The 26,167-nt window shown below is 42.2% G+C and overlaps 1 protein-coding gene across 1 annotated transcript; it reads right to left on the bottom strand.

The window, feature by feature from the left end:
* Positions 1 to 4,109: 4,109 nt before the first annotated feature.
* Positions 4,110 to 25,532, bottom strand: LOC131703081 (CMRF35-like molecule 5). The gene is made up of 4 exons (XM_059005945.1): positions 25,466 to 25,532; positions 23,317 to 23,637; positions 18,029 to 18,151; positions 4,110 to 4,156 (listed from the first exon to the last, which is right to left on the bottom strand). Exons 1-4 carry the CDS (start codon positions 25,503 to 25,505, stop codon positions 4,110 to 4,112), a joined length of 531 nt encoding a protein of 176 aa, XP_058861928.1. The 5' UTR covers positions 25,506 to 25,532.
* Between the last annotated feature and the right edge of the window lie 635 nt (positions 25,533 to 26,167).

A 26,167-nucleotide genomic window follows, 5' to 3' on the forward strand; every position in this document is an offset into this window, starting at 1 on the left:
TTTGATGAAAACGTAGTTGATTTAGTAGCGGCTGTGTTCCTTCAGTTAGTCATATTGTTATCAAGTAACATGATGTACACAGAATGAAAGAAAAAATATGTGAGAGAATGAATTACATGTTTGCATTAAAGGACCACTAATATGTTACTATGGAGATCAATAACAAACCTGCTAGAGCAATGTGACTTTGGAGATCAATAACAAACCTGCTAGAGCAATGTTACTATGGAGATCAATAACAAACCCACTAGAGCAATGTGACTTTGGAGATCAATAACAAACCCACTAGAGCAATGTGACTTTGGAGATCAATAACAAACCTGCTAGAGCAATGTTACTATGGAGATCAATAACAAACCTGCTAGAGCAATGTGACTATGGAGATCAATAACAAACCCGCTAGAGCAATGTTACTATGGAGATCAATAACAAACCTGCTAGAGCAAGAAAGCCTCATTGCACTGAATGCTGCTGCTGCTGTTGCTTCACTTAGTATTGCTGAAACACTGTAAAAGAAACACTGAAATGATCGCCTGAGTTTTCAGAAATCTGTCAGTAAAATGAAGCTAGCAGGAACCATGCCATCTTCCATAGAAGTTGCAAAGTCAGTCTCTCCTGATTGGCCAAAGTAAAAACAATGTAAGCACATAAGTAATTACTCAGTACTTGTAACCCTAATTGTCCACTTCATGTAATGTATAGGGTCCTGCGTTTTACGCGACCTGTTTTTTTCAATTGTAATTCAACTGCTATCCCCTAGATGTCCCTGCAGCCACTCCAGTTATAGTAATCGAATTCACAATTAAAAAATCAATACATTACACTTCGACTAATTAGAAAAAACAGCTAATTATGATGAGTATAAATGGTAATTGAATAAATGGATGCGTTAAAAGAGAAATCGAGAGACCTAAACATGGAGTCATTTAATTGAGCGAACGCATGCAACAATATCCACCTGGTGTTCTGTACACCGATGGGTAGAATTTATTTTGCAGAACTTTCCATTTATCTTTGGCCCACACTCGAAAGTCAAAAATAGGCTGCCATTTATCATCAGAAAAACACAGAAAACAAAAGGCTGAGACTGACGGCTATGAGACGGCGTCTTCCAGTAAAAAACGAAAATTCTGAACGCCGACGAGATGTTATTTCCGATTTGACAGAGGGATTTGTTTGTGCTAATATTCCCCTAGAAAAAATGGATAAATGTAAAAAATTCCTACAGCAGGTCAACTGAGAAGGGAATATCTACCCCAAATTGCTGAGTTACACAAGATGAAAATTGTACAACTGGTAAAGATGTCTGACAGTGTATCTGTAGTTACTGACGAGAATACAAATACAAAAGAAATACAATTGCTCAAAGATGTGAAAAGTTTAAAATCTCAACTCTCCCTAATTGAGATGCATGCCAAGGGACTAGTGGATCTGATTCAGTGGTTTGAAAGCCGTGAAGTGAGAGTCCATCAAACAAATAATAAAGTTGCAGAATTAATAAATACATACTGAGCAATGGCACAAGAGGTACACAGCTCAGACGCCACAATAAACAAACTATGTGTAAAAACCTTCCATGATGTTTCTGAAAAACTGACTAATTACTACAACCTGGGTCAATGCAAAAAGAAACCACATTTTATTCAACCGGCTCATAACTTTCTGATGGCAGTAATGATATTTGACCCACAACAAGTGTGTAGTTTGGATCTGGAAGGCCTCCCATTATATTCTATTCCAGGATTTGATGCTGACTGTAAATCAGAACTGGACAAATATCTACCATATGCAAAAGAAAACGACAGTAGAATGACTTTGAATGAATTTTGGATTAAAGCTGAAGAATGATTTCCCAATTTAACACGAAAGCCTAAAATATATTTGTCATTTGTTCCCAATTCTGTAGATGCTCAAAGAAGTGTTTCTTCTTATGGCCAAATTTTTACAGAACAACGTCAATCTATGAAAGAAGGCAGGTTAACCAACTGACGATGCTTCAGTTTAATAGCAACACTTAATGCATGGGACATTTTCTTTCATGAAACAGTTAGAGACACTAAATGTGCTGCTTGCAAACAACCTTGCATTATTACTATTATTATTATGTTATATTTGTAATATATATGCTACAGCATTGATTTTATAATTTCAGTATTTTATATAAATTGTTCCGGGAATCAGTGCTGTTTATTTTTTTTAAATATTTTGTTGACAATAATATTTTGTTGTTCCTACTAGTAAACTGAAACATTTAAATGATTTATTTACACATTCTAAGAAATCATATTGAATAAGACGTATTAGTAATAAAGGGATGCATGACTAAATAAATGTCCGTAGCTGTTGCTGCCGCCTAATCAGCGCACCAATGCATCTTAATAGAATGACTAATTGAGATGATTAAAGGAATCGGGAGATTATTAATCTATAAGTGGTTTAATTAAGCAGACTACATGACCACCTTGTGGTGGGAGGAATGAAGTGCAGCCTAAGAAAGCAGGTTGTGTAAAACACAGGACCCTAGTAATGTGAGACCAAAAATAGTTCAAGTTTCCAGTTATGGGTTAGTAGCTCTCAAGTTTTTCAAAGTCAATAACAATAAACAAATAGCCGCTGAAGGCAGAAGCTAATCCTACTGCAGGGTCTAGGGTTGCCAAAAAAGTAACAATAATCATCAAATTGTGGCAACCGACCTGAGCATGCCACACAACCCACTGGTGGGTTCTTACAAAAACCAGAAAACACTGCGGCCCACATGGACTGAACCTGTTATAGACCATTCTTCCTACATTTCCAAGGTGAGGCTGCTTGACATTGTGCCTCACAGCACACAAGTAAGAGTGGTGCCACTGCACACCCAGTAGTGGGTTATTGCTTTCCTCAAAAGCACAGACCAATTACAAAAAAAAAAAATAACTGGGATTTCTACTGCCAGTTCTGCCATTTATACAGTTTTTCTTTTACTGGAATCAATCTAGGTAAAGTACCTTGCTCAAGGGAACAGCAGCAGTGTCCCCCACCTGGGATTGAACCAATGACCCTCTGGTCAAGAGTCCAGAGCCCCTAACCACTACTCCACACTGATGCCCTAATTTAACTGAATGCCTGCTTGTTTTCTTCCCAGTGGCAGAAGAATGTGTTGTTTCTGAGTGCGTGTAAGCAAAGAATAAAAAAGACAAATTTCCAGGCTCCCGAGTGGCGCATACGGTAAAGGCGTTCCACGTGGAGTGCAGGATATGCCCTATAGTCTGCTCGTTGAGAGCTCAAGTCCAGGCTATTCCTTTGCCAACCGAGGACGGGAGCTCCCAGGGGGCAGCGCTCAATTCGTCGAGCGTCGCCCGGGGGGAGGGAGGGTTAGGTCGGCCAGGGTGTCCTCGGCTCACCGCGCACCAGCGACCCCTGTAGTCTGGCCAGGCGCCTGTGGACTTTCCTGCAAGCTGCCCGAGAGCTGCGCTGTCCTCCGACGCTGTAGCTCTTGGGTGGCTGCATGGTGAGAACGCAGTGTGAAAAAAAGTGGTCGGCTGACGGCACACGGTTCAGAGGACAGCGTGTATTCGTCTTCACCCTCCCGAGTCAGCGCAGGGGTGGTAGCGGTGAGCTGAGCATAAGCGGTGAGCTGAGCACCCAGGAAACACCTCAGTAACTCAAAGTAAATCAAATGAAAAACCTGTTTTGACTGGAGCCTTTTCAGTGATTTTCTCCTCAGTTGCAGCATTGGCTGTTGCTTCTGAGTGTCTCAATAACTAAACACACATCATGAAAGTAGTAGCATATGCCAGCAAAACAGAATGTGTATATTTAAGGCCAGTCTCCCAGCCCATATTTAGAAGGTTCTTTGGCTCAGGCAAAAAAATTACCTTACTTATCTAACAACCCTAATAAAGATTCTACACTGTCAAAGTATTTAATAAAAAAAATGTAATTTGAAATTCTGTTTATTCTATTTTATGAATAATATATTTCATGGCATATTCAGCCTAAGAAAGCAGGTTGTGTAAAACACAGGACCCTAGTAATGTGAGACCAAAAATAGTTCAACCACAGCAGGTGGTTGCGTTGCTCCCTCCCCACACTTCCGCGTGGGGCAGGTCGAACCGCTGGTGAGCTCCTCAGATGCGGACTGTCACCAGAACAGTTCCACCAGAACAGGCATCGCCTACAGGGCACACCAGGAGCAAACAACCGGGCCCAACCGGCAGGCAGAGGGAATGCAGGATGTGGCCAGTCCTCACACCAGCGTAACAGGAGGGGTTTTCAGGGCCAGCACCCTAAATAGCAGCAGTGTGGAGTAGTGGTGAGGGCAAATGCAAATTCTTATATTTCAGAATATACAAATACCAAGTCAAATGCAAATAGTTCAGTAGATTGCATTTAAATTATTATTTAAATGCAATCTAGGGCAGCAGTGTGGAGTAGCGGTCAGGGCTCTGGACTCTTGACCGGAGGGTCGTGGGTTCAATCCCAGGTGGGGGACACTGCTGCTGTACCCTTGAGCAAGGTACTTTACCTAGATTGCTCCAGTAAAAACCCAACTATATAAATGGGTAATTGTATGTAAAAAATGTCATTGTATGTAAAGATAATGTGATATCTTGTAACGACTGTAAGTCGCCCTGGATAAGGGCGTCTGCTAAGAAATAAATAATAATAATAATAATAGCCACCCCAAACTGCCCCATCTCAGGCTGGCGGCCTCAGGCCCCCTTTTTGGCACAACAGCTACAGTACTGGCGTGCTTGCACCTCAGACTCCTGGGTGCTCGCCACCGTGCAAAACGGTTACGTGCTTCAGTTTCGTTTGGGACTTCCTCCCTTTCAAGGCATCACAAATACTTTCGTAACAGACCCTTTCTAGGCCTCGGTTCTTCAGAACGAAGTAGCCACCTTGATCGGCAAGTAAACCATTCTTCTCGAAGACCCCACCTCCCACGGAGAGGGATACTTCTCTAGGTATTTTCTAGTACCCAAAAAGTACGGCGGCTTTCACCCCATCTTAGACCTGAGGCTCCTCAACGGGTTCTTAAAAGAAAGGAGGTTCCAAATGCTGACGCACCATCACGTTCTCCAGTCCCTCCGGCCGGGCAACTGGTTCACCACCGTGGACTTAAGCGACACGTACTTTCACAATCCCATTCGTCCAGAGCACAGGAATTATCTCTGCTTTTCTTTTCAAGGAAGCGTTTATGAGTTTGCTGTGCTGGCACACGGCCTCTCCCTAGCTCCTCGTACGTTTTCAAAGTGCGTGGACGCCATCCTGGCTCCCCTGCAGCTGCAGGGGATCAGAGTAATAAACTATCTCGACAACTGGTTGATCTGTTCCAGTCGCGAGAGGGAGCAGTGGCCCACACGGCGGTCTTGACAGAGCATCTGGCGAGGCTGGGCCTCACCATCAATGATGCAAAGAGTCGTCTTACACCGGTGCAGTGCACGACGTACTTGGGGCTCCAGCTGGACTCTAGTATGATGCGTGCATACCTGTCAGACAACAGAGATGCAGCTATCCAGGGTTGCTTCTCCCTGTTTCAGCAGGGATCGCAGGTAACCCTACTTTTGGGGCAGAAACTATTGGGTCTGATGGTCGCAGCCATATCGGCCATTCAGCTGGGTGTGCTTTGCATGCGCCCGCTACAAGCGTGGCTCAATGCGTTCCACCTCAATGCCAAACGTGACAGACACCGTCGGCTGACTGTGTCTCATGCGTGCTCGATAGCCCTACGCTGGTGGCAGATGACCTCTCATCTGCGCGAAGGTGTGCGAATGGGAGTAGTGTTGAGCTGCCAAGTGGTGACAACAGACACCTCCAACTTGGGTTGGGGAGTGGTCTGGGAATGCAGAGGAGTACGCGGATCCTAGCCAGACAGCTGGACATCCCTGCACATAAATATGCTGGAGTTGCTCTCCACCACTTTCTCCCAGTGCTGGGCAGTACACATGTGTTGATCCGGAAGGACAACACGACAGTGGTGGTCATCTTGGGCCCTCTTCAGAGGTGCCTCGTTGTCTGATATTTGTACTGCAGCTAGCTGGGCTACGCTGCATACTTTCTCCAGGTTCTACCGTCTTAATGTGGTAGACCCTGCCTTGCCTTCTTTAGGCACAAAGGTCCTTGAGGGTGTAAGTTCACACCTCTAACCTCTGGGTTAGACAGTGCTTGTGTGTCCCTCATATGCTGCCGTTCCTTCTCCCTCGCGACAGCTCTGGTATACATTATCCCATATGTAATGTCATTGGTGGTCATCTTCGAATTGAAGGGGAACGTTAGGTTACTTGCCATAACCCTGGTTCCCTGAAAGAGAAGATGACCACCACAGCAAGGTCGCATCGGACGCCCTCACGGGTCGACGGAAAAAGAAAAATGGCTTCCTTTGGATGACAGTTTTATCCCCTCGGTGGGCAGACTGAGTGCATCATCCCAGAAAGGAGCCTATCAGCAGCTCTGGTATAGAGAGCTCAGCAATACCTACCCAATGGGCATCATCTTCTCTTTCAGAGAACCAGGGTTACGGTAAGTAACCTAATATTTTTGGTTCTGTACAGTTTTAGAAGAGTTTTTTTTTTTTTTTATCCAAAAATATATCTTTTATTTTTATTTTTGCAAAGAGGCCACACTGGTTATGTGTTCACTTTTCTTTTACAACTCTACCTCTAAAATGGCCCGAGCACTAAATACACTGAGGAAAACACAGTGGATTAGACTGTATTTAGTGGCAGGGGCGGATCTAGCCTTGTATCTACACCACACAAATTATTTTTAGGTAAATTTAAGTAACATTTTGTTCTAGTGTCAGCTACGGTAGACTGATTTTTTGTTTTTACTTTTTATGGTTTCATTTGAGGTTCATAAGACTTATTAGCTAGATTACCTTAAAGACGTAAAAAAGTTTAATATTTCTCGGTGTCTTGTCTGGTGTTTTTGCAGCCATTTCTGGGTTGTGTTCATGTGCTAATGCTACAATTTAAAAAGTAAATAAATACACGTTCTCATTGCTTGAACTTATTGGTTGTATCAAGCTCAAGTCCAGCTACTTGTAACCAATAAAGATCGATCTTTTCTACAGCTGCCTAATGAGGTCTAAATCCGCCCCTGAGTGGAGCGTGTAGAATAGAGGTCAGCAGAACGCAGTAAAAGAGCAGAATAGAGTAATACAATGGAAGAAAAATACATCTGAAAAGAATTGCCAGTTGAGACTACACCCTGATGAAGGCTAGTTTTGCTGCTACACTGTTCTAATTTTTTCTTGTTCTTTTTGTGTATGCCATCTATAATAAAAACATAGTCAATGTAAAAAAAACAAGTTAGAAAAACGCAACAGCCGTTTAAAGGGGTGATATCAAACACAAAAGTCCAAGTTAGGAGAAGCAATTAGGCCAATCTTGTCAAGCATCAAGCAAATAGACACAATTGGAAAGGTGCTGGGGCCCAAGATTCACACAATTCTTGCTTCTAACTTGGCGCCTTTTTTTGATCGCTTCACTCCACTTTATCGCTCCACTTGAAATGCGCAGTGGAACAGCGGAATAAGGTTGTGTGCTCTTCAAGAACGTCATGTTGCAAGTTCAAACCACTCGAAATACTCTTTGTATGACTTGAAGTGACAGACACACACTCACACACACTGAGACTGTGTGTGTTGTAGTGTGTGTGTGTTTCTCAGTGTATGTGTGCCTCGGTGTGTGTGTCTCATTGTGTGTATGTCTCAATGTGTGTGTGTTTGTGTCAGTATGTGTGTGTCAGTGTGTGTATCTCAGTGTGTGTGTGTGTGTGTGTGTGTGCCTCAGTGTGTGTGTGCCTCAGTGTGTGTGTGTCTCAGTGTGTGAATGTGTCTCTCAGTCATTTCAAGTCATTCAAAGAGCGATAAAGTGGAGCGAAGCGATCAAAAAAAGGCGCCAAGTTAGAAGCAAGAATTGTGTGAATCTTGGACCCCTTTCCAATTGTGCCTATTTGCTTGATGTTTGACAAGATTGGCCTAATTGCTTCTCCTAACTTGGACTTTTTCTAACTTGTTTTTTTTTTTACATTGACAATGATTTTGTTATAGATATCACTTCTTTTTTACTTCCTCAAATAATGAATAAAGCGAGGGAAAGATATTCGAGAATGTGTATGGTAAAAAGACAGATAGACAAGAGAAGAGAGTAATAAGTAGAGTAATATAAGAGAAATGAGAAAAGATTTGAAAGTAAAATAATGGTAGAAGGGACTTTTGGACAGTATTGAAAGTGTAAACATTGTATTCTTATAGTTGCATGATTGATGAAAACAATATGTCTATTTTGGTCGGTATTGATATATTGATATTTACGTAGGTACAAAACTACAATGTTATAAATGGTTCAAAAGGTACATATGCATGTCCGTGCTAAAGGGTAGTATACTAACACATTTTAATGCTGGAAAAACAAACAAACATTATTCTCCTTGATATAGTGGTGTTATGAACTTAAGCTAAGGCATTTGTAAAGCATTAGATCCCTTCATAAAAGGCCATATACATGTCCTTTACATTTCTTGACGATGGTTTGACTTCAATAAGTGCATCATTTGCATGCACCCATTTTCCAGTAGCACCCACAGCAAGAACAGACACAGAGTGTCCTGAAGTAACATCCTGTCCTTGGTGTATGATAATGGAATCTAATTGGTAATTCCTGTTGTCCACAGTAATTGTGCTCTTCTGCACAGCAGTAAACTTAGCATTGTGTCACTTTGTAATGGTCCCGTCTGGTTTGGTTTCACAAAGCATAAGCTGGACTGCAATCAGTCTCCCTGCTCATTGAATAAGTCCACATTTCATGATTGGAGTAGTTTTGCTGCCTACATTTGCTACCAGGAATCATTGCCCATTTGTCATTTCTATAAATGAGTTCTTCCAAACACATGGAATCTGTACCAGCAGGTAAATGTAGAGGATAAATATACAACACTTCTCGGTTTGATGAGCAGTAGTTACATGTAGTACATAGAATGTCATGAATTATTGTGACTGAAACCATGCAAGTTACTTCAGGGAAAATTTCACACAATTTGGGGAGAAACTCTGCAACATGTTGCTGCTCACCTCTATTGAAAGGTTCTCCTAAGAAATGACAAATATCTACAGTAGTTAGAGACGCAGTGGATGGCAAGTGATCCTATTTATGAACAAAGCTCCTGATAGCCTCTTGTTGACTGTGTTTTAATGAATCCTTCAGAGGTTGCAAGTGAAGAAGGTACTGCAATGTTGCATTTGCATAGCATGAGGTGAAATTGGGGTTGCTCAAGCCTCTGAATGGATGTGTAAGTGCAATGTTCTCTTAGAAGACTGAGGCTTTTGCTGTTCCTGAACATTAATGATTGCTCGGTGAATGAAATGCGCATGATCTTTTACCTTGTGTCCCTTGTGCGTGTTAGTCTTCTTCAAGCTTTTCAACTTCGGACAATAAATTCCTCTGAGCCGATGGCAGTCTTCAACTGCAGATTGACATGCGTAGATGCAGGTGGAGTCAAAGTTGATAAGATGGATACCGCTTAAGGAAGTAACTGTGGAAAGTGCAAAGATAGGAGATCCATCATAACTGTAGAGTCATCCCCTGGCATTTGTGAATGGTGATTGCATGAGCACCAATGACTGGGAACTGCTGTCGAACAATGTAGACTCTATCCATGATTTCAAACTTTGAACATAAATGTTGAAAGGTATGGGTGACTCCATTGTTAAATGTGATGGTTATGGTTTTGAGCATACGTGTTTTCCAGATAGTAGGACACTGATGAGTCCAGTGGCAATGTCAATGTTCTTGTAAATTTGCTTAATACAAATGCAAATGTGATACATTTACTACCAAACTAAATACAAATGCAAATATGTGACAAATGCTAAATGGACTTCAAATACTTTCCCATACAACAAATGTTAATTTATTAACATGAATTAGGCCTTTATCCAAGGTGACATACAAGGAAAGCAGTTTATATAATAACAACATTAATCATGTACATCATAATAATTAACAGGTATGTACCAATATAGGAAGCAAGGCTGCGTTCACGATACGCAGACTTTGCTAAGTCTGCGGAAAACCTGTCCAAATTCATCGTCTGCGTGAACTCAGACAGAAAAGACGTCACCAGGTCACATATCCACAGGCTTAAAAGTCTGCACAGACACGCAGCTTCTCAAGAGGTACTGCGCTGGAGCAGCCGCAGCTCAAAACAATAGACGAGCGTTGACTGACAAAGAAGTGTGTAGGCAAGCAGATACAATCCTCACTCCATGTGTTACTGCCACCTAGTCGGGGAGTGAATCGCCTTCGAGTCATGTCATTAATTATCTTATGAATGATTTGTAATACAAATTAAAATGATTTGACTCTTTTTCCACACAGTTATTATACTTTTCAAATATTCAGATATTTATTCTAAAGGTTTAAAATAATGCTAAACGGTTGAAATGAACCTAAAACCGCTCTGTTATTTTCAGCATGTGTAATTGGTTATTGATAAAACACTATCGGACAGGGAATAACCTTCTTTGAATTAAGGAGAATAAATCAGCTTTAATAACAGTTAGTTGAAGTGAGATATGTGACCATATGTGCAAGAATTTGAACTATTTTTGTCCCAGATCAAAATACAGTACTGTCTAACAACCTCTTTGTGAGAGGGTGGGGGGAATCCTGCCCATTATAATACTCATTAATTTGTCTCACATCACAAAACATATGTTTATATTATCTCTTTATAGCAGGGACTGTTTCTACTATGCATTTTCTGATCATGCTGCAAATGAAGCTGGTGGAGCACAAAGGGAACTTCGGTTGCATCCACTTCTGCGATTAGAATTTCTCTCAACATCACCTCCATTTTGATTCTGCTCAGAACTGTTGTTCATCTACCAGATCTGTCCACGCTCCGTCTGCAAAGACCGTGACGTTACGTGCAGACTCCCGTCTGCAATCTAGCCGACAAAAAAGTGTTGTGAATGCACCCCAAGTTACATAAAACAGTGTTTCCCAATCTTGGTCCTGAGGACCCAGTGTTTGCTGATTTGTGTTCCAACTGAGCTTTAAATTATGAATTGAACCCTCAATTGAATGAATAAAATGTCTAATCAGAGCATTTGAATTATTTGTAGAAATGGCTGCCTGCCCAAGCCTCAATTAGCACTAATCTAGGCCTACCTAATGTTAACTCAGGTAAGGTAGTCCAAGGTTAGTGCTGATCAGGGTTTGTGAAAGCAGCCAAAAGAGTTGGATATTTCAAGTTATTTCTAACACTGCATTAAGTCACTAATTGTTAGTTCAATTGGGGGATCAATTTAATAATTGAGAACTTAGTTGGAACAGAAACAGCAGACATAGTGGGCCCGCAGAACCAGGTTTGTGAAAAACTGACATAAATGATGAGATACAGACGTGCTCAAATTTGTTGGTACCCCTCCACAAAAAAACGAAGAATGCACAATTTTCTCAGAAATAACTTGAAACTGACAAAAGTAATTGGCATCCACCATTGTTTATTCCATATTTAATAGAAATCAGACTTTGCTTTTGATTTTTTTATTCAACATAATATTGTAAATAATAAAACAAATGAAAATGGCATGGACAAAAATGATGGGACCGCTAACCTAATATTTTGTTGCACAACCTTTAGAGGCAATCACTGAAATCAAACGTTTTCTGTAGCTCTCAATGAGACTTCTGCACCTGTTAACAGGTAGTTTGGACCACTCTTCCTGAGCAAACTGCTCCAGCTGTCTCAGGTTTGATGGGTGCCTTCTCCAGACTGCAAGTTTCAGCTCTTTCCATAGATGTTCGATAGGATTCAGATCAGGACTCATAGAAGGCCACTTCAGAATAGTCCAATGTTTTGTTCTTATCCATTCTTGGGTGCTTTTAGCTGTGTGTTTTGGATCATTATCCTGTTGGAGGACCCATGACCTGCGACTGAGACAGAACTTTCTGACACTGGGCAGTACGTTTCGCTCCAGAATGCCTTGATAGTCTTGAGATTTCATTGTGCCCTGCACAGATTCAAGGCACCCTGTGCCAAGCGCAGCAAAGCAGCCCCAAAACATAAATGAGCCTCCTCCATGTTTCACTGTAGGTATTGTGTTCTTTTCTTTGAAAGCATCATTTTTTCGTCTGTGAACATAGAGCTGATGTGACTTGCCAAAAAGCTCCAGTTTTGACTCATCTGTCCAAAGGACAATTCTCCCAGAAGGATTGTGGCTTGTCAATATGCATTTTAGCAAATTCCAGTCTGGCTTTTTTATGTTTTTCTTTCAAAAGTGGAGTCCTCCTGGGTCTTCTTCCATGGAGCCCACTTTTGCACAAAAAGCGATGGATGGTGCGATCAGAAACTGACGTACCTTCACCTTGGAGTTCAGCTTGTATCTCTTTGGCAGTTATCCTTAGTTCTTTTTCTACCATTCGCACTATCCTTCTGTTCAATCTGGGGTCGATTTTCCTCTTGCGGCCGCGCCCAGGGAGGTTGGCTACAGTTCCATGGACCTTAAACTTCTTAATAATATTTGCAACTGTTGTCACAGGAACATCAAGCTGCTTGGAGATGGTCTTGTAGCCTTTACCTTTACCATGCTTGTCTATTATTTTCTTTCTGATCTCCTCAGACAACTCTTTCATTTGCTTTCTCTGTCCATGTTCAGTGTGGTGCACACAATGATACCAAACAGCACAGTGACTACTTTTCTCCATTTAAATAGGCTGAATGACTGATTACAAGATTGGAGACATGTCTGATACTAATTAAAGAAACTAATTAGTTTGAAATATCACTATAATCCAATTATTTATTATCTTTTCTAAGGGGTACCAACAAATGTGTCCAGGCCATTTTAGAATATCTTTGTAGAATAAGCAATAATTCATCTCTTTTCACAGCTTCTTTGCTTTATTCTATGACATACCAAAGGCATGCAAGTATACATGATAAAATAGCTTTTAATTTCATCACTTTTCAGGAGGAATGAAGCATTATTTCGATGAGCTGTAAGGGTACCAACAAATTTGAGCATGTCTATATGTATATATTTATATATGTGTGCATTGCACAATTATTATTTTTACTTGTTTTGTTTGTTATGTTTAATAAACATGAAGTTCTCAAAAGTGTCCTTTAGTTTTCATCTTTTAGGTTAATCAACTTTACCAGCAATACTGAAAAGTGTTTAAAATTGAAATATTTTTGAAGCTTTCCCATGATTTGAAATTCAAATGCAAATTCTTATATTTCAGAATATACAAATACCAAGTCAAATACAAATAGTGCAGTAGATTGCATTTAAATTATTATTACTTATTTTTTAGCAGACATCCTTATCCAGGGCTACTTACAATTGTCACAATTATATCACATTATGTTTACATACAATTACCAATTTATCCAGTTTTTAATTCTGAATCTAGGTAAAATACCTTGCTCAAGGGTACAACAGCAGTGTCCCTCACCCGGGATTGAACCCACAACCCTCCGGTCAAGAGTCCAGGTATAATGAGGTATAAACACTGCTGTTTAGGAATAGAGCACTTTTTTACTATACACACATTCCATTTACATACAAACGTTTCACACGTCTGTGGTTTTACAGACGAGGCTGAAGTTGGCTTCTTATTCGCCAGCTTCACATTCGCTCAGCTTCTTATTCGCTGGCTTTTAGTGCATAAATGTATTCATCTACGTTGAAGAAGTAGCCTTGAATTTAACGGGTTAAATCACTTTGGGACACTGATTTCTCTGCAGTTACCTGACAAGGGGCAACCCCTCTGCAAGCCCCACTTGTGTTTAGCCCGGCCCAACGAGGTTTACTGGGGCAGAACAGAAGGCAAACATGCCACATATGCCAATAGCACAGCTTCTTCGCTGGAAAAAGCCTTGCATTTAAAGGGTTAAATCACTTTGTGCCACAAATTCCTCTACTTATTCAAAGTAGATACATAGAGCGAATAGGAAGCTGAGCAATAGGCATATATGGCATGATTGCCTGCTGTTCTGCCCCAGTAAACCACATTAGGCCAGCCTAAATACAGGTGTAGCTTGCAGGAGGTTTGCCCCTCGCCAGGTATCTGCAGAGAAATCAGCGGCCCAACATGCTTTATCCTGTTAAATGAAAGGCTACTTATTCAACATAGATACATAAAGCGAATAAGAAGCTGAGCGATTAGCATATGTGGCATATTTACCCACTGTTCTTCCCCAGTAAACCACGTTGGGCCGGCTAAAATACAAGTGGAGCTTGCAGAGGGGTTGCCCCTTGTCAGGTACCAGCAGAGAAATCGGTGGCCCAAAGTGATTTAACCCTTTAAATGCAAGGCTTTTTCCAGCGAAGAACCTGTGCAATTGGCATATATGGCATGTTTGCCTGCTGTTCTGCCCCAGTAAACCACAATGGGCCGAGCTAAATACAGGTGTAGCTTGCAGAGGGGGTGCCCCTCGCTGGGTACCTGCAGAGAAATCAGCGGCCCAACGTGATTTAACCCATTTAAATGCAAAGCTACTTATTCAACGTAGATACATAAAGAGCGACTCAGAAGCTGAGCAATTGGCATATGTGGCATATTTACCCGCTGTTCTTCCCCAGTAAACCACGTTGGGCCAGGCTAAATACAAGTGGGGCTTGTAGGAGGGTTGCCCCTCTTCAGGTACCTGCAGAGAAATCGGCGGCCCAAAGTGATTTAACCCTATAAATGCAAGGTTACTTCTTCAACGTAGACAAATATATTTATGCACTTAAAAGCCTGCGAATAAGAAGCTGGCGAATAAGAAGCTTGGTGAATAAGAAGCTGGCGAATAAGCCAAATACAGACGTAGCCATAATACAATCAAATTTACTGTCACTTCTGTTAATGTCACACTCTGCTTATTCACATCAAATTGAAATGTCCCGGCCCGAATATAATGCATGCTGTGACACTGTTTTTAAAATGTATTAATGATCAATGCATTCCTGAGTTTGTTGCGCTCACTTAAAACAGCGGGTGGAGGCGTGAAATAAATATATTTATAACTTCTCATATGTAATTATTTCAATAGCGATGACCCTTTGTGGTCAATTTCAATAAATTAAAAGTAAATCAGCTCATTTTTGCTGTTTAATCTACTATTTGTTAATAATACAAGTAAAACTTCAAAGAAAAGTTTGAAGTATCTGTATTGTCAGGCAGTCTCCCATCCAAGTTTCAACCAAACACACATATTATTATTATTATTATTATTATTATTATTATTATTATTATTATTATTTTAGCAGACACACTTATCCAGGCCAACTTACAATTGTGACATACAATTACCCATTTATACAGTCGGGTTTTTTTACTGGACCAATCTAGATAAAGCAACAGTGTGTCCCCCACATGTGATTGAACTCACAAACGTCCAGTCAAGAACAAAGTGCTCTAACCGCTACTCCACAGATGCTGCGAGCGAAGGATCACTAGTGTCTCGTTGTGTAAAATTCACGATTTCATACATTTGACTGCCTACCGTGAAAACTGTAAATATTTCTGGCTGAGGTATGAAATCAGAATCCGAAACATGGCAAAAATTGCACACTGTTTTTTGTCAATTCCACCAAACTGTGGATGCAGCACGAGCAGTTTCCACATATGGACAGGTTTTTACACAACAAAGACAAACCATGAGTGTTTAAACTGCAATAAGATGCACAATTATTATTATTTATTTTAGTATAGCAGCAGTGTCCCCCACCTGAGATTGAAGGATTGAACCCACGACCCTCTGGTCAAGAGTCCAGAGCCCTAACCATGGCCCATGCTGGGTTAGGTCGGTTAGGGTTAGGTTAGGTGTGGCAATGTGCCCCACCCCTGTGTGTAGTTTTGTGTTTTATGTTGTATGTAGTGTGTAAATGTTGGTGCATTGTAGTTGCTGCACGGGATATAAATGGGTGTGTGTAACACAAATCATTTAAAATGTATAATTCTATTTAGGCACAGGGATTCACTTGACTTCACGTGCATTTAAAGTGCCTAATAACACTATGTAACAAAATTTTTGTTCCTGGGTAGTAAGTGTTATTTCCTAATTGCTTATGCCTCAAAAGTATAGAAAATGGCTACTATTCCCCACAAACTTTGCTTTTGTGACCAGGACAGTGATATTTTGAAATTTACCTTTTTCCAATGAGAAAACGGGCGAATCTGTGTCTTTTGGTTCACATAAAGTCAGAAAAAAACAACATATGAATCCAAATTAACATGTATTTATACTAAAGTAATACAAAAATGACTACAAAAGATTTAGAAGTGAGTAGTTTTTCGAGATTTACGATTATACTGTAAATCACTTTCACGAATCAGCCCCCAAATGTAGTCTCCCATCATGTTCTCATTATACTGTCCTTGGTAGCGGCGTTCAAAGTCCAGTATATCCTGGTGGAAGCGCTCGCCTTGCTCCTCCGAGTACGCTCCCATGTTCTCCTTGAATTTATCAAGATGAGCATCAAGGATATGGACTTTGAGGGACATCCTACAGCCCATTGTGCCGTAGTTCCTCACCAGAGTCTCAACCAGCTCCACATAGTTTTCGGCCTTGTGATTGCCCAGGAAGCCGCGAACCACTGCGACAAAGCTGTTCCAAGCCGCTTTCTCCTTACTAGTGAGCTTCTTGGGGAATTCATTGCACTCCAGGATCTTCTTTATCTGTGGTCCGACGAAGACACCGGCTTTGACCTTTGCCTCAGACAGCTTAGGGAAGAAGTCTTGAAGGTACTCGAAGGCTGCCGACTCCTTATCTAGAGCTCTGACAAATTGTTTCATAAGGCCCAATTTGATGTGCAGTGGTGGAATCAGCACCTTCCAGGGGTCCACCAGTGGCTTCCACTTGACGTTGTTCCTCCCCACAGAGAACTCGGTCCGCTGTGGCCAGTCCCGCCTGTGGTTGTGCGCCTTGGTGCCCCTGCTGTCCCAAAGGCAAAGATAGCAGGGAAACTTGGTAAAACCGCCTTGGAGACCCATCAGGAATGCCACCATTGCAGCCTCTTGATGCCATCTCAGAAAAATGCAGATATGTATCCACTTAGGCAGCTGGAACTAAACTGAACTGGTGGGCTTAAAGCCCCTGTATTTATACTACTATTTATATTACTGGAAAGTTCTAGAAAGTTCTAGAAGTTACTCCAAGTTTACTCAGCACTGAATCTATCTGGAATGTTCTGGAAAATAGGTAAATTTCAAAATATCACTGTCCTGGTCACAAAAGCAAAGTTTGTGGGGAATAATAGCCATTTTCTATACTTTTGAGGCAGAAGCAATAAGGAAATAACACTTACTACCCAGGAACCAAAAAAAAAAAAAAAAATGTTACACGGTGTAATATGTGAGCATGGGGTTGCACAGATTAGTTCACATGCTGGGATTCAAGTGAATAATTAATTGCTAATTGAATCCCAGCATAATTGTATATATAGATGTACATCTCATTTATTAGGGGTTGTGTGTTCATGAGTGGAGAACGGGTGTGGAGAGGAGAATAAAAAAAAGTAAGAAAATAAATAATTGCTTTGAGTGCTGGAAGCACCAGCACTGTACTTGTTTGTGTTCGTCCACTGTCTGTTTTGTTTGTCTATTTATTTTGGCCTCAAGTGCCGTGTGGTTTTTGTTTAAATCTTTGATTTGTTTCATTAAACGCACTGAATGCCACAGTGTCTCAGTTTCAACCACAGTAATGCCTGTCTGCATCTTGATTCTTTCTTTTGGTTCATTTTGTATTTCACAGCTGCAGTTGTTTAGCAATTTCTCACCTCCTCAGTGCATTTTTGGTTCATAGAGGTTGAAGAGAAAAAGGGGAAGCAAAAAATTTAACTTGGTGTTTGACCCTAATCACACTATCTTAAGTCTCATTTTAGCTGTGCTTATTTTAGCGACATCAGAAATAGAAACTGCTCATTTCTGCAAAGTTGCATGCCAACCACGTGAAGAAAGTTTTCTTGCTTTTCTGCAATGGTGCTCCGATGGGCAGGGATTGGAAGTTAGAGGTCTTACAAAAGGACACTGATTAAATGAATTACCTGTAGGGCTGCTGGATGTACAATCCCTTGTTTGTCCATTGTCTGTGTTCCCCTTCACAGTAGTGGTGGAAGGGGTGGTTCTTGAGCGTGTGGCACGAGTTGTGGTGGGTGGGGTTTTCGGAGCTGAGAAAAGGAAAATAAGTGAAAATTATTACACTGTTTCTACTGCTTAACATTCCTCTAATTCAAAATAAATTAAACATATTATACCATTAGTGCAGAACTATGTAAAGTAGTCTGTGGGTTTCAGTAGCGGCTTGTGACAAGTGGGGAGGCTAAACAACCAAACCAAACCCTAAGCAGCCTCTTGCCTTTACTTAATTTGAGGTCTGATTACACTGGGTGCGGTAGCGGAAAGCAGAAAAAATGGAATGTATTGTTTTGAATGGGTGCAATTACACTGAGTGCGGAACGGAAAAGCAGCACAGCGGAAAACCGCACGGGATAGAAACCAGACCGATCTTTTAATAATACCGCGAGGCAAATTTCCATCTAGACCAATCAACTGAAGTGTTGTTGTGTGACGTTATCTGCACTATATACAGTGAGAGATGGCGAACGAAAGACTGGTTTTCAGGGTGCAAAAATGCCCTCAACTGTCCCATCCAGATTATAAGGATACGCTAAAGAAGCAAGACATCTGGGACACCATAGCGGCCAAACTAGACATGTCAAGTAAAAATATTTGCATTTGAAGAGCAACAGAAAACATACACTATATAACGTACTGTATGCCATAGACCTCCAAGCAAAACACTTCAAAGCTGAAAAAAAGAGGTCTCAATAATGACGGGCTTTTTGCAGTGTTTCATGGAGTTTTTTTGTTCAGGTTTTTAAATTATATTGTCATAAAACTCTTCGATTAACCTTGCCAGGTAAACAATTCAGTCAGGCAATGCACACTATCTTTATGTGGTGTGGAAGCACACATGGCCCTACAGCCACCTTCCCCCTCAGTCTCATAGTCCCGGAAGAGGGGAAAGCAAGATGTTTCTGGGGGCGGCCATGGGGGAATGTCCTCCACCCCCCACTTCTTCGTGGCTAGGAGCTCCCTCTTCCGGGTCACCGGCCATCGTTTTTCCTGCCGCGAAAGTGTGGCTGGGGGAGCTGGTCTCCTGACCTCCCCCTGCTTCTTCATGGCCGACAGCGCCGCTTTGTGGGGCTCTGGCCACAGTACTTCCTGCTGCATGGCAGGACTGGCAGCGACCCCAGGCGAAGCAGAGCCGGCAGCGACCCCAGGCGAAGCAGAGCCGGCAGCTACCGCAGGTGAAGCAGGACCCTCGGTGACCCCAGGTAAAGCAGGACAGGCAGCAACACTAGGAGAAGCAAAAGACACAGCAACTCCAGGCGAAGTGGAACCTTCAGGAGCCCCAGGCGATGCGCAGCAGCAGGCAGTCCCAGGTGATGCGGAGCAGCAGGCAACCCCAGGCGATCCAAACATGGCATCACTGAGCGGAGCGGGAGTGGTATCTGAGCGGTGCAAGGCAGGCATCCTTGGGCGGTGCAAGGCAGGCATCCTTGGGCGGTGCAAGGCAGGCATCCTTGGGCGGTGCAAGGCAGGCATCCTTGGGCGGTGCAAGGCAGGCATCCTTGGGCGGTGCAAGGCAGGCATCCTTGGGCGGTGCAAGGCAGGCATCCTTGGGCGGTGCAAGGCAGGCATCCTTGGGTGGTGCAAGGCAGGCATCCTTGGGCGGTGCAAGGCAGGCGTCCCCACGCGATGGCGAACTGGCATAACCAGGCAATGGCGAACTGGCATCCCCAGGCAATGGCGAACTGGCCTCCCCAGACGATGTACGACAGGGCAGCGGCGGTACCTCGGAAGGCGATGGCGGCAGCGGAGCCAGGACCAGCGGTGGTGCTGGGGTTGGCCCTTTTCTCAGCTGCTACAACCCGGCAGTTTTCCCCCTTGCTCTGCTCAGCAGTCTATGCAAGGGCAGCTGCGGACCGCCAGCATCTTGTCCCGGTCCATCCTGTCTTGAAGGGAGAGGCAGCTCCTGCTCCTCTCCCTCGGGTGGTGGTGGAAGCAGAGGCAGCTCCTGCTGCTCTGCTCCTGGCGAAGGCGGCAGGGGCACCTCCCCTTCTGGCTGCGAAGGCGGCAGGGGCACCTCCCCTTCTGGCTGCGAAGGCGGCAGGGGCACCTCCCCTTCTGGCTGCGAAGGCGGCAGGGGCACCTCCCCTTCTGGCTGCGAAGGCGGCAGGGGCACCTCCCCTTCTGGCTGCGAAGGCGGCAGGGGCACCTCCCCCTTCTGGCGGCGAAAGCGGCAGGGGCACCTCCCCCTTCTGGCTGTTAAGGCGGCAGGGGCTCCTCCCCTTCTGGCTGCAGCGGGAGAACCAGCAGGCATGCTCCCTGTGCTGGTGGCGGTGGTGGAGGCGGAACCAGCAGGTACTCCCCCTCTGCTGGTGGAGGTGGAACCAGCAGGTATTCTCCCTCTGCTGCTGGAGGTGGAACCAGCAGGTATTCTCCCTCTGCTGGTGAAGGTGGGAGCGACAAGCAGTCCTCCCACGGAGGTGGAGGAAGAACCAGCAGGTACTCTCCCTCACTACACACGCAATAAAAAAAAACGAGAAAAAAAACAAAAAAAAAACTGCAGTACCCTTTCCTGCAGTACCTTTTCTGACCTGAGTCCCGGAGGCGCTGTTAATCCCAGTCTGGACACCACGTGTGACAGGGATGGACGAGTGGTGATGTCAGGCAAGAAGAAAACAGTGACAGATACTGCAGTCAAAAAGACACGGCGTGCGCCGTTTATTTAAATAATACAAAAATAAAATAAAAGGTTTTAACAAAAAGACTTTGCTCACAGAGCCAAAACAAAACAGTTAAACAAAACAAATCTCGATCACAAAATAACAAAACCCAGGTCAGGCTGGGCGATCGCCTTCACTGCACCTATACGTTTTAAATTCACTTTTATTTCTCTCTCGCTCCTTGCTCGCTCTCGTTCCTCCTCTGAACACCCACTTCAAAACTCCCACCCAGAGCTCAGAGAGCTGCAGGTTTTTAAGAGGTGACCATCTCCCGATTAGCAACAATTACACAACTAATTAAGCCCCATCCACAATTAAAGACCTCAAGCAGAAGATGGCCATCTCCTTATTAATTAATGAATTGTTTAATTTATTGCCAATGGAGAGATGGTCACCTGCATAAAAGCCTGCAGCTATCTGGAATTTGGGTGGGAGTACAGATGAGAGTAGAGTGAGAGGAGAAAGGAAATCAAAAGTAAAATCAACCATTCTAGGAACAGTATAATATAATTTGTTTATTTAGCAGACGCCTTTATCCAAGGCGACTTACAGTGACTAGGGTGTGTGAACTATGCATCAGCTGCAGAGTCACTTACAACTACGTCTCACCCGAAAGACGGAGCACAAAGAGGTTAAGTGACTTGCTCAGGGTCACACAATGAGTCAGTGGTTGAGGTGGGTTTTGAACCGGGGACCTCCTGGTTACAAGCCCTTTTCTTTAACCACTGGACCACACAGCCTCCTTAACAGTGACAGCAACTGCCCAGCCTGTCCTAGTATCATATTGTATTTTGTGTTTGTGACTTGTTTTTTATCTTTTTTATTTTGTTCTGTGAGCAGTGTGTGTTTTTTTTGTTAAAACCTGTTATTTTATTTGTGTTATTTTTGTTTAAATAAACGGTGCAAGCCGTAACCCTTGCCCTGCAGTACTTGCTTCATTGTTTTCTTCCTGCATCTGGCCTGACATCACCACACAGCCACCCCTGTCACATCTGCATAGATGCTGTATCTTTGAACAGTAATGGACTGCAGAGGATCTGTCCAAACGCATTACTCATGTCCTGCAGCCATCTTCTTGTGTGTCCTAAAGCTCATTGACAGAGGAAACGCAGCATGACCCAAACTTGTGGTTTATTGATAAATCAACTGAAACACAACCGAGACCTGCACAAGCCAATGTACAGAGGAAGAAGCTCATCTGATAAAGAAAACCATAGTTAAGAGAGAGGGGGTTTGATTGGAACAATATGAAGTTAATAAGTAAAGTTCAGGAGGCAGACACCAATCTTCACATCTCCAATTTAAATAATTAAATTTCCACATGAGCAATTCCACATGAGCAATTCAAGCCTGTAGCACTATAAATACTCTGCTCACTTACCCTTGGTCTTCGTCTCGATTTATTCGTAATCATAACCCACCACCTTCCCCATATCCACCTCTTTAAATTTAGGGTTATCTCCTATTGAGAAGTGTCTCTGCCTCGTCCATACGGCCAACCAGCGAGTCCTCAACCAAGTTAGGTTTGATGCCAAATGAATGTATAACAATGTCATTCTGTGTACTGTTACCTGAGTTCATTGCATACTGTATTTGCTTAACTTCCTTACTGTATTTCACAGTTGCAGTTTTTTACCAATTCCTCACCTCCTCAGTGAATTATTTTTTTTTTTTGGTTTACACGTATTGAATAGAAAAGGGGGAAGTAAAGTTGGTGCGTGACGGTAATCACACTTTATCTAAAGTCTCAACAACTGTGCTTATTTTAACTACATCAGAAATAGCAACTGTGCTCATTTCTGCAAAGTTCCATGCAAAGTGCTTGAAGAAAATGTCTGGCTTTTCTGCAATGGTGCTTCTTCAAGTTAAAGTGAATTATAAGAAGCAGTTTAGAGGCGTTCTGAAGTGCAATTTAAAAATGTGGAGAGTGGGGAGAGACAGGAAACGAGAGGAGGGGAGACAAATAATACTGCATATTATAGCAGATAGTTAGTGGCAGTACATTAATTATTAAGCTACTCTACCCTTATATTTAACTAATTTACAGGATTTCTAACAATTAAAAGAAAGCATTATCTGTACATAAAGTAAAGTAAATGACATATCAATAGTTTTCTATTCTAAAAGACATGACTGCAAGGTGTGTGGAAGCTTGTAGATTGTTATACTTAAGGTTTGAAATCCTTCAGGGATAGCGTGGGTTAAATCTGTAACCAAGTCTACTCTGTCACTCTAGAGACTGAATATGTGCAGTCATGTACTCGGATGCACCTGCCAACTGAGCATCTCATATCAAAGTGCGGCAGATGAGCTGTCTTGCACATCTGAAACTAACATGTAGTTTTTCTAAGTAACACATAAAATGTTAATCATTTTTTTGCTCACTGCTCTCACATGTTTGCTAGATGGGTGATTATGTGTTCAGCTCCTCTCATTATATTGCTTTCATCAATATTCCAAAAAATGTGTCTCCATCTCTGGATTTTGCTATAACTTAGCCATTAGAGTGAGTTATTATTACAATGATTTTAATTACATACCTTTATTGACAGTCACTTCCACTTCAGTGTATTCATCCACATTTCTCTTTATATCAATTCCACAGTAATATGTCCCGGCATCTTTTTGTGTCAACTCTGTGATGGTCACAGTGAAGACTCTCGTTGACCGGTTATCATACAGAGAGAATCTCCCCTTAGTCTCTGGGTCACCACTGCTGATTAGTGCATTATTTGGTATCCATCGAGTACGACACAGGTACTTTCCATTCTCGTTATATTCATGTTGATATGTGCAATCAATCTTTACATTTCCACCTTCAATCCCATAAAATACTTCAGCTGACTTCACAGAACCTAAAACTGGTATTAAGAGACAACAAATGAGATCCTAATACAAATATTGAAATTCAACAGAATTAGAAACATGTTTAAAATAATATAACAGCCAGACTATAGAAAAGCCCTCAGTCTTCTAAACCAGTGCTTCTCAACTCCAGTCCTGGAGACCTGCTGTGTCTACTAGTTTGAGTTCCAGTCGAGCCCTCAATTACTTAATTCAACCCTTATTGCAACTATTAATTTGGCTAATTAGAGCTTTTTGATATATATATATATATATATTTTTTTTTTTTTCTTTTTTTTTTTTTAAACAGTTAAAGATTTCAAACTGGGGATTGGGAGCCCTGAAAGGCATTGATCAATACACAAAGAAACCCAATCACTGACTATTAATGAGAACAGCATCAAACTGAGCAGGACTCCCTACCTGATACAGGAAATCATCATGAGTGCGGTGTGGAGCATTACAGAAGACATCTATCACAGTAAAGCACTATAAACTCACACTGACACTCACGCGTTCATCTATCACAGTAAAGCACTATAAACTCACACTGACACTCACGCGTTCATCTATCACAGTAAAGCACTATAAACTCACACTGACACTCACGCGTTCATCTATCACAGTAAAGCACTATAAACTCACACTGACACTCACGCGTTCATCTATCACAGTAAAGCACTATAAACACACACTGACACTCACGCGTTCATCCATCACAGTAAAGCACTATAAACTCACACTGACACTCACGCGTTCATCCATCACAGTAAAGCACTATAAACTCACACTGACACTCACGCATTCATCGATCACAGTAAAGCACTATAAACTCACACCGACACTCACGCGTTCATCTGTCACAGTAAAGCACTATAAACACACACTGACACTCATTCATCTATCACAGTAAAGCACTATAAACTCACACTGACACTCACGCGTTCATCTATCACAGTAAAGCACTATAAACTCACACTGACACTCACGCGTTCATCTATCACAGTAAAGCACTATAAACTCACACTGACACTCACGCGTTCATCTATCACAGTAAAGCACTATAAACTCACACTGACACTCACGCGTTCATCGATCACAGTAAAGCACTATAAACTCACACTGACACTCACGCGTTCATCTATCACAGTAAAGCACTATAAACTCACACTGACACTCACGCGTTCATCTATCACAGTAAAGCACTATAAACTCACACTGACACTCACGCGTTCATCTATCACAGTAAAGCACTATAAACTCACACTGACACTCATTCATCTATCACAGTAAAGCACTATAAACTCACACTGACACTCACGCGTTCATCTATCACAGTAAAGCACTATAAACTCACACTGACACTCACGCGTTCATCTATCACAGTAAAGCACTATAAACTCACACTGACACTCACGCGTTCATCTATCACAGTAAAGCACTATAAACTCACACTGACACTCACGCGTTCATCGATCACAGTAAAGCACTATAAACTCACACTGACACGCGTTCATCTGTCACTGTAAAGCACTATAAACTCACACTAACACTCACGCGTTCATCTATCACAGTAAAGCACTATAAACTCACACTAACACTCACGCTTTCATAATAGTGAACATATTCTAAATAGTCAGTGCATACAGTTTGGAGAAGATTGCCAGTTCTGTGTTACTGTATACAAAATCATTCAGAACAGATTACATGTATTCCAGGTTAGAGAATCACAGTGCTGTCATCAGTTTCCAGAAACTCAGACCTGTTCAAAATCAACCTTCTTTAATAAGTAGTTGACAACAATTAAACACTCTTTACTGAATCAGCAAATCACAAAAAACATACCTGTAATAAGACAGATGGTGACTTCAACAATGGCTTTCATCTTTAGATACTGAGCAGATCTGCTCCCCCTTTGCTTTTACACTGGGCAAAGATACTTCCCTTTTCAGAATACCACAGGAAATGACTGACCTTCTGTATTCTATAAATGGGTTTGTGTACAACTTCACCACACCAAAGTGTGAAACACATCAAAACACTGCATGCAAAGCAGACATGTCACTAGAGCAGGGCTGCACAACTCTGCTGCATGATCCCTCGGCTGCATGTACTCTCGTTTTAACTGGCTTCAGGCATTTGAGGTAAGTAGCTGCACAGGGCTTCAATTAATTATTTTGATCCTGGCTGGGAAAACATAGTATTCTATTATTGTATTTATTGTTGGAAATGTTGAAAACCTCCAGTTTAACTGTGTCTGATGGACTGTTTTTTCTCCAAAGCGGAAGAATCTACAATATATATTTTTTTTTGAAAAAAAAAAACAAACAAAAAAAACTTGTTTTTTCCACGTTTTATCGTGTCCGTTTTATAAGCGGGATAACACACTCCAGGGCCTGTGGGTTGTGTTGCATTAACACACGGCTTTGCTTCGTGCCTCCAACCCAACCACATGTTAATGCAACACAACCCACATCCTGTCATTTGCTATCCCTTACTTAATAGGTACTCAACTGGAATGAAAACCTGGATTGGATCTCGAGGGCC

Source organism: Acipenser ruthenus, chromosome 32 (assembly GCF_902713425.1).
Source record: "Acipenser ruthenus chromosome 32, fAciRut3.2 maternal haplotype, whole genome shotgun sequence".
Lineage (NCBI taxonomy): Eukaryota > Metazoa > Chordata > Actinopteri > Acipenseriformes > Acipenseridae > Acipenser > Acipenser ruthenus.

What these genes read in the sequence shown, in the direction of transcription:
- LOC131703081 (XM_059005945.1), bottom strand. Translation starts at nt 25,505, where the DNA reads ATGAAAGCCATTGTTGAAGTCACCATCTGTCTTATTACAG. An exon ending in CACCATCTGTCTTATTACAG is followed by an intron (nt 23,638 to 25,465) that starts GTATGTTTTTTG and finishes TCTTAATACCAG; the next exon opens with TTTTAGGTTCTGTGAAGTCA. An exon ending in TACATCCAGCAGCCCTACAG is followed by an intron (nt 4,157 to 18,028) that starts GTAATTCATTTA and finishes TGTGCCCTGTAG; the next exon opens with GCGATGCCTGTTCTGGTGGA.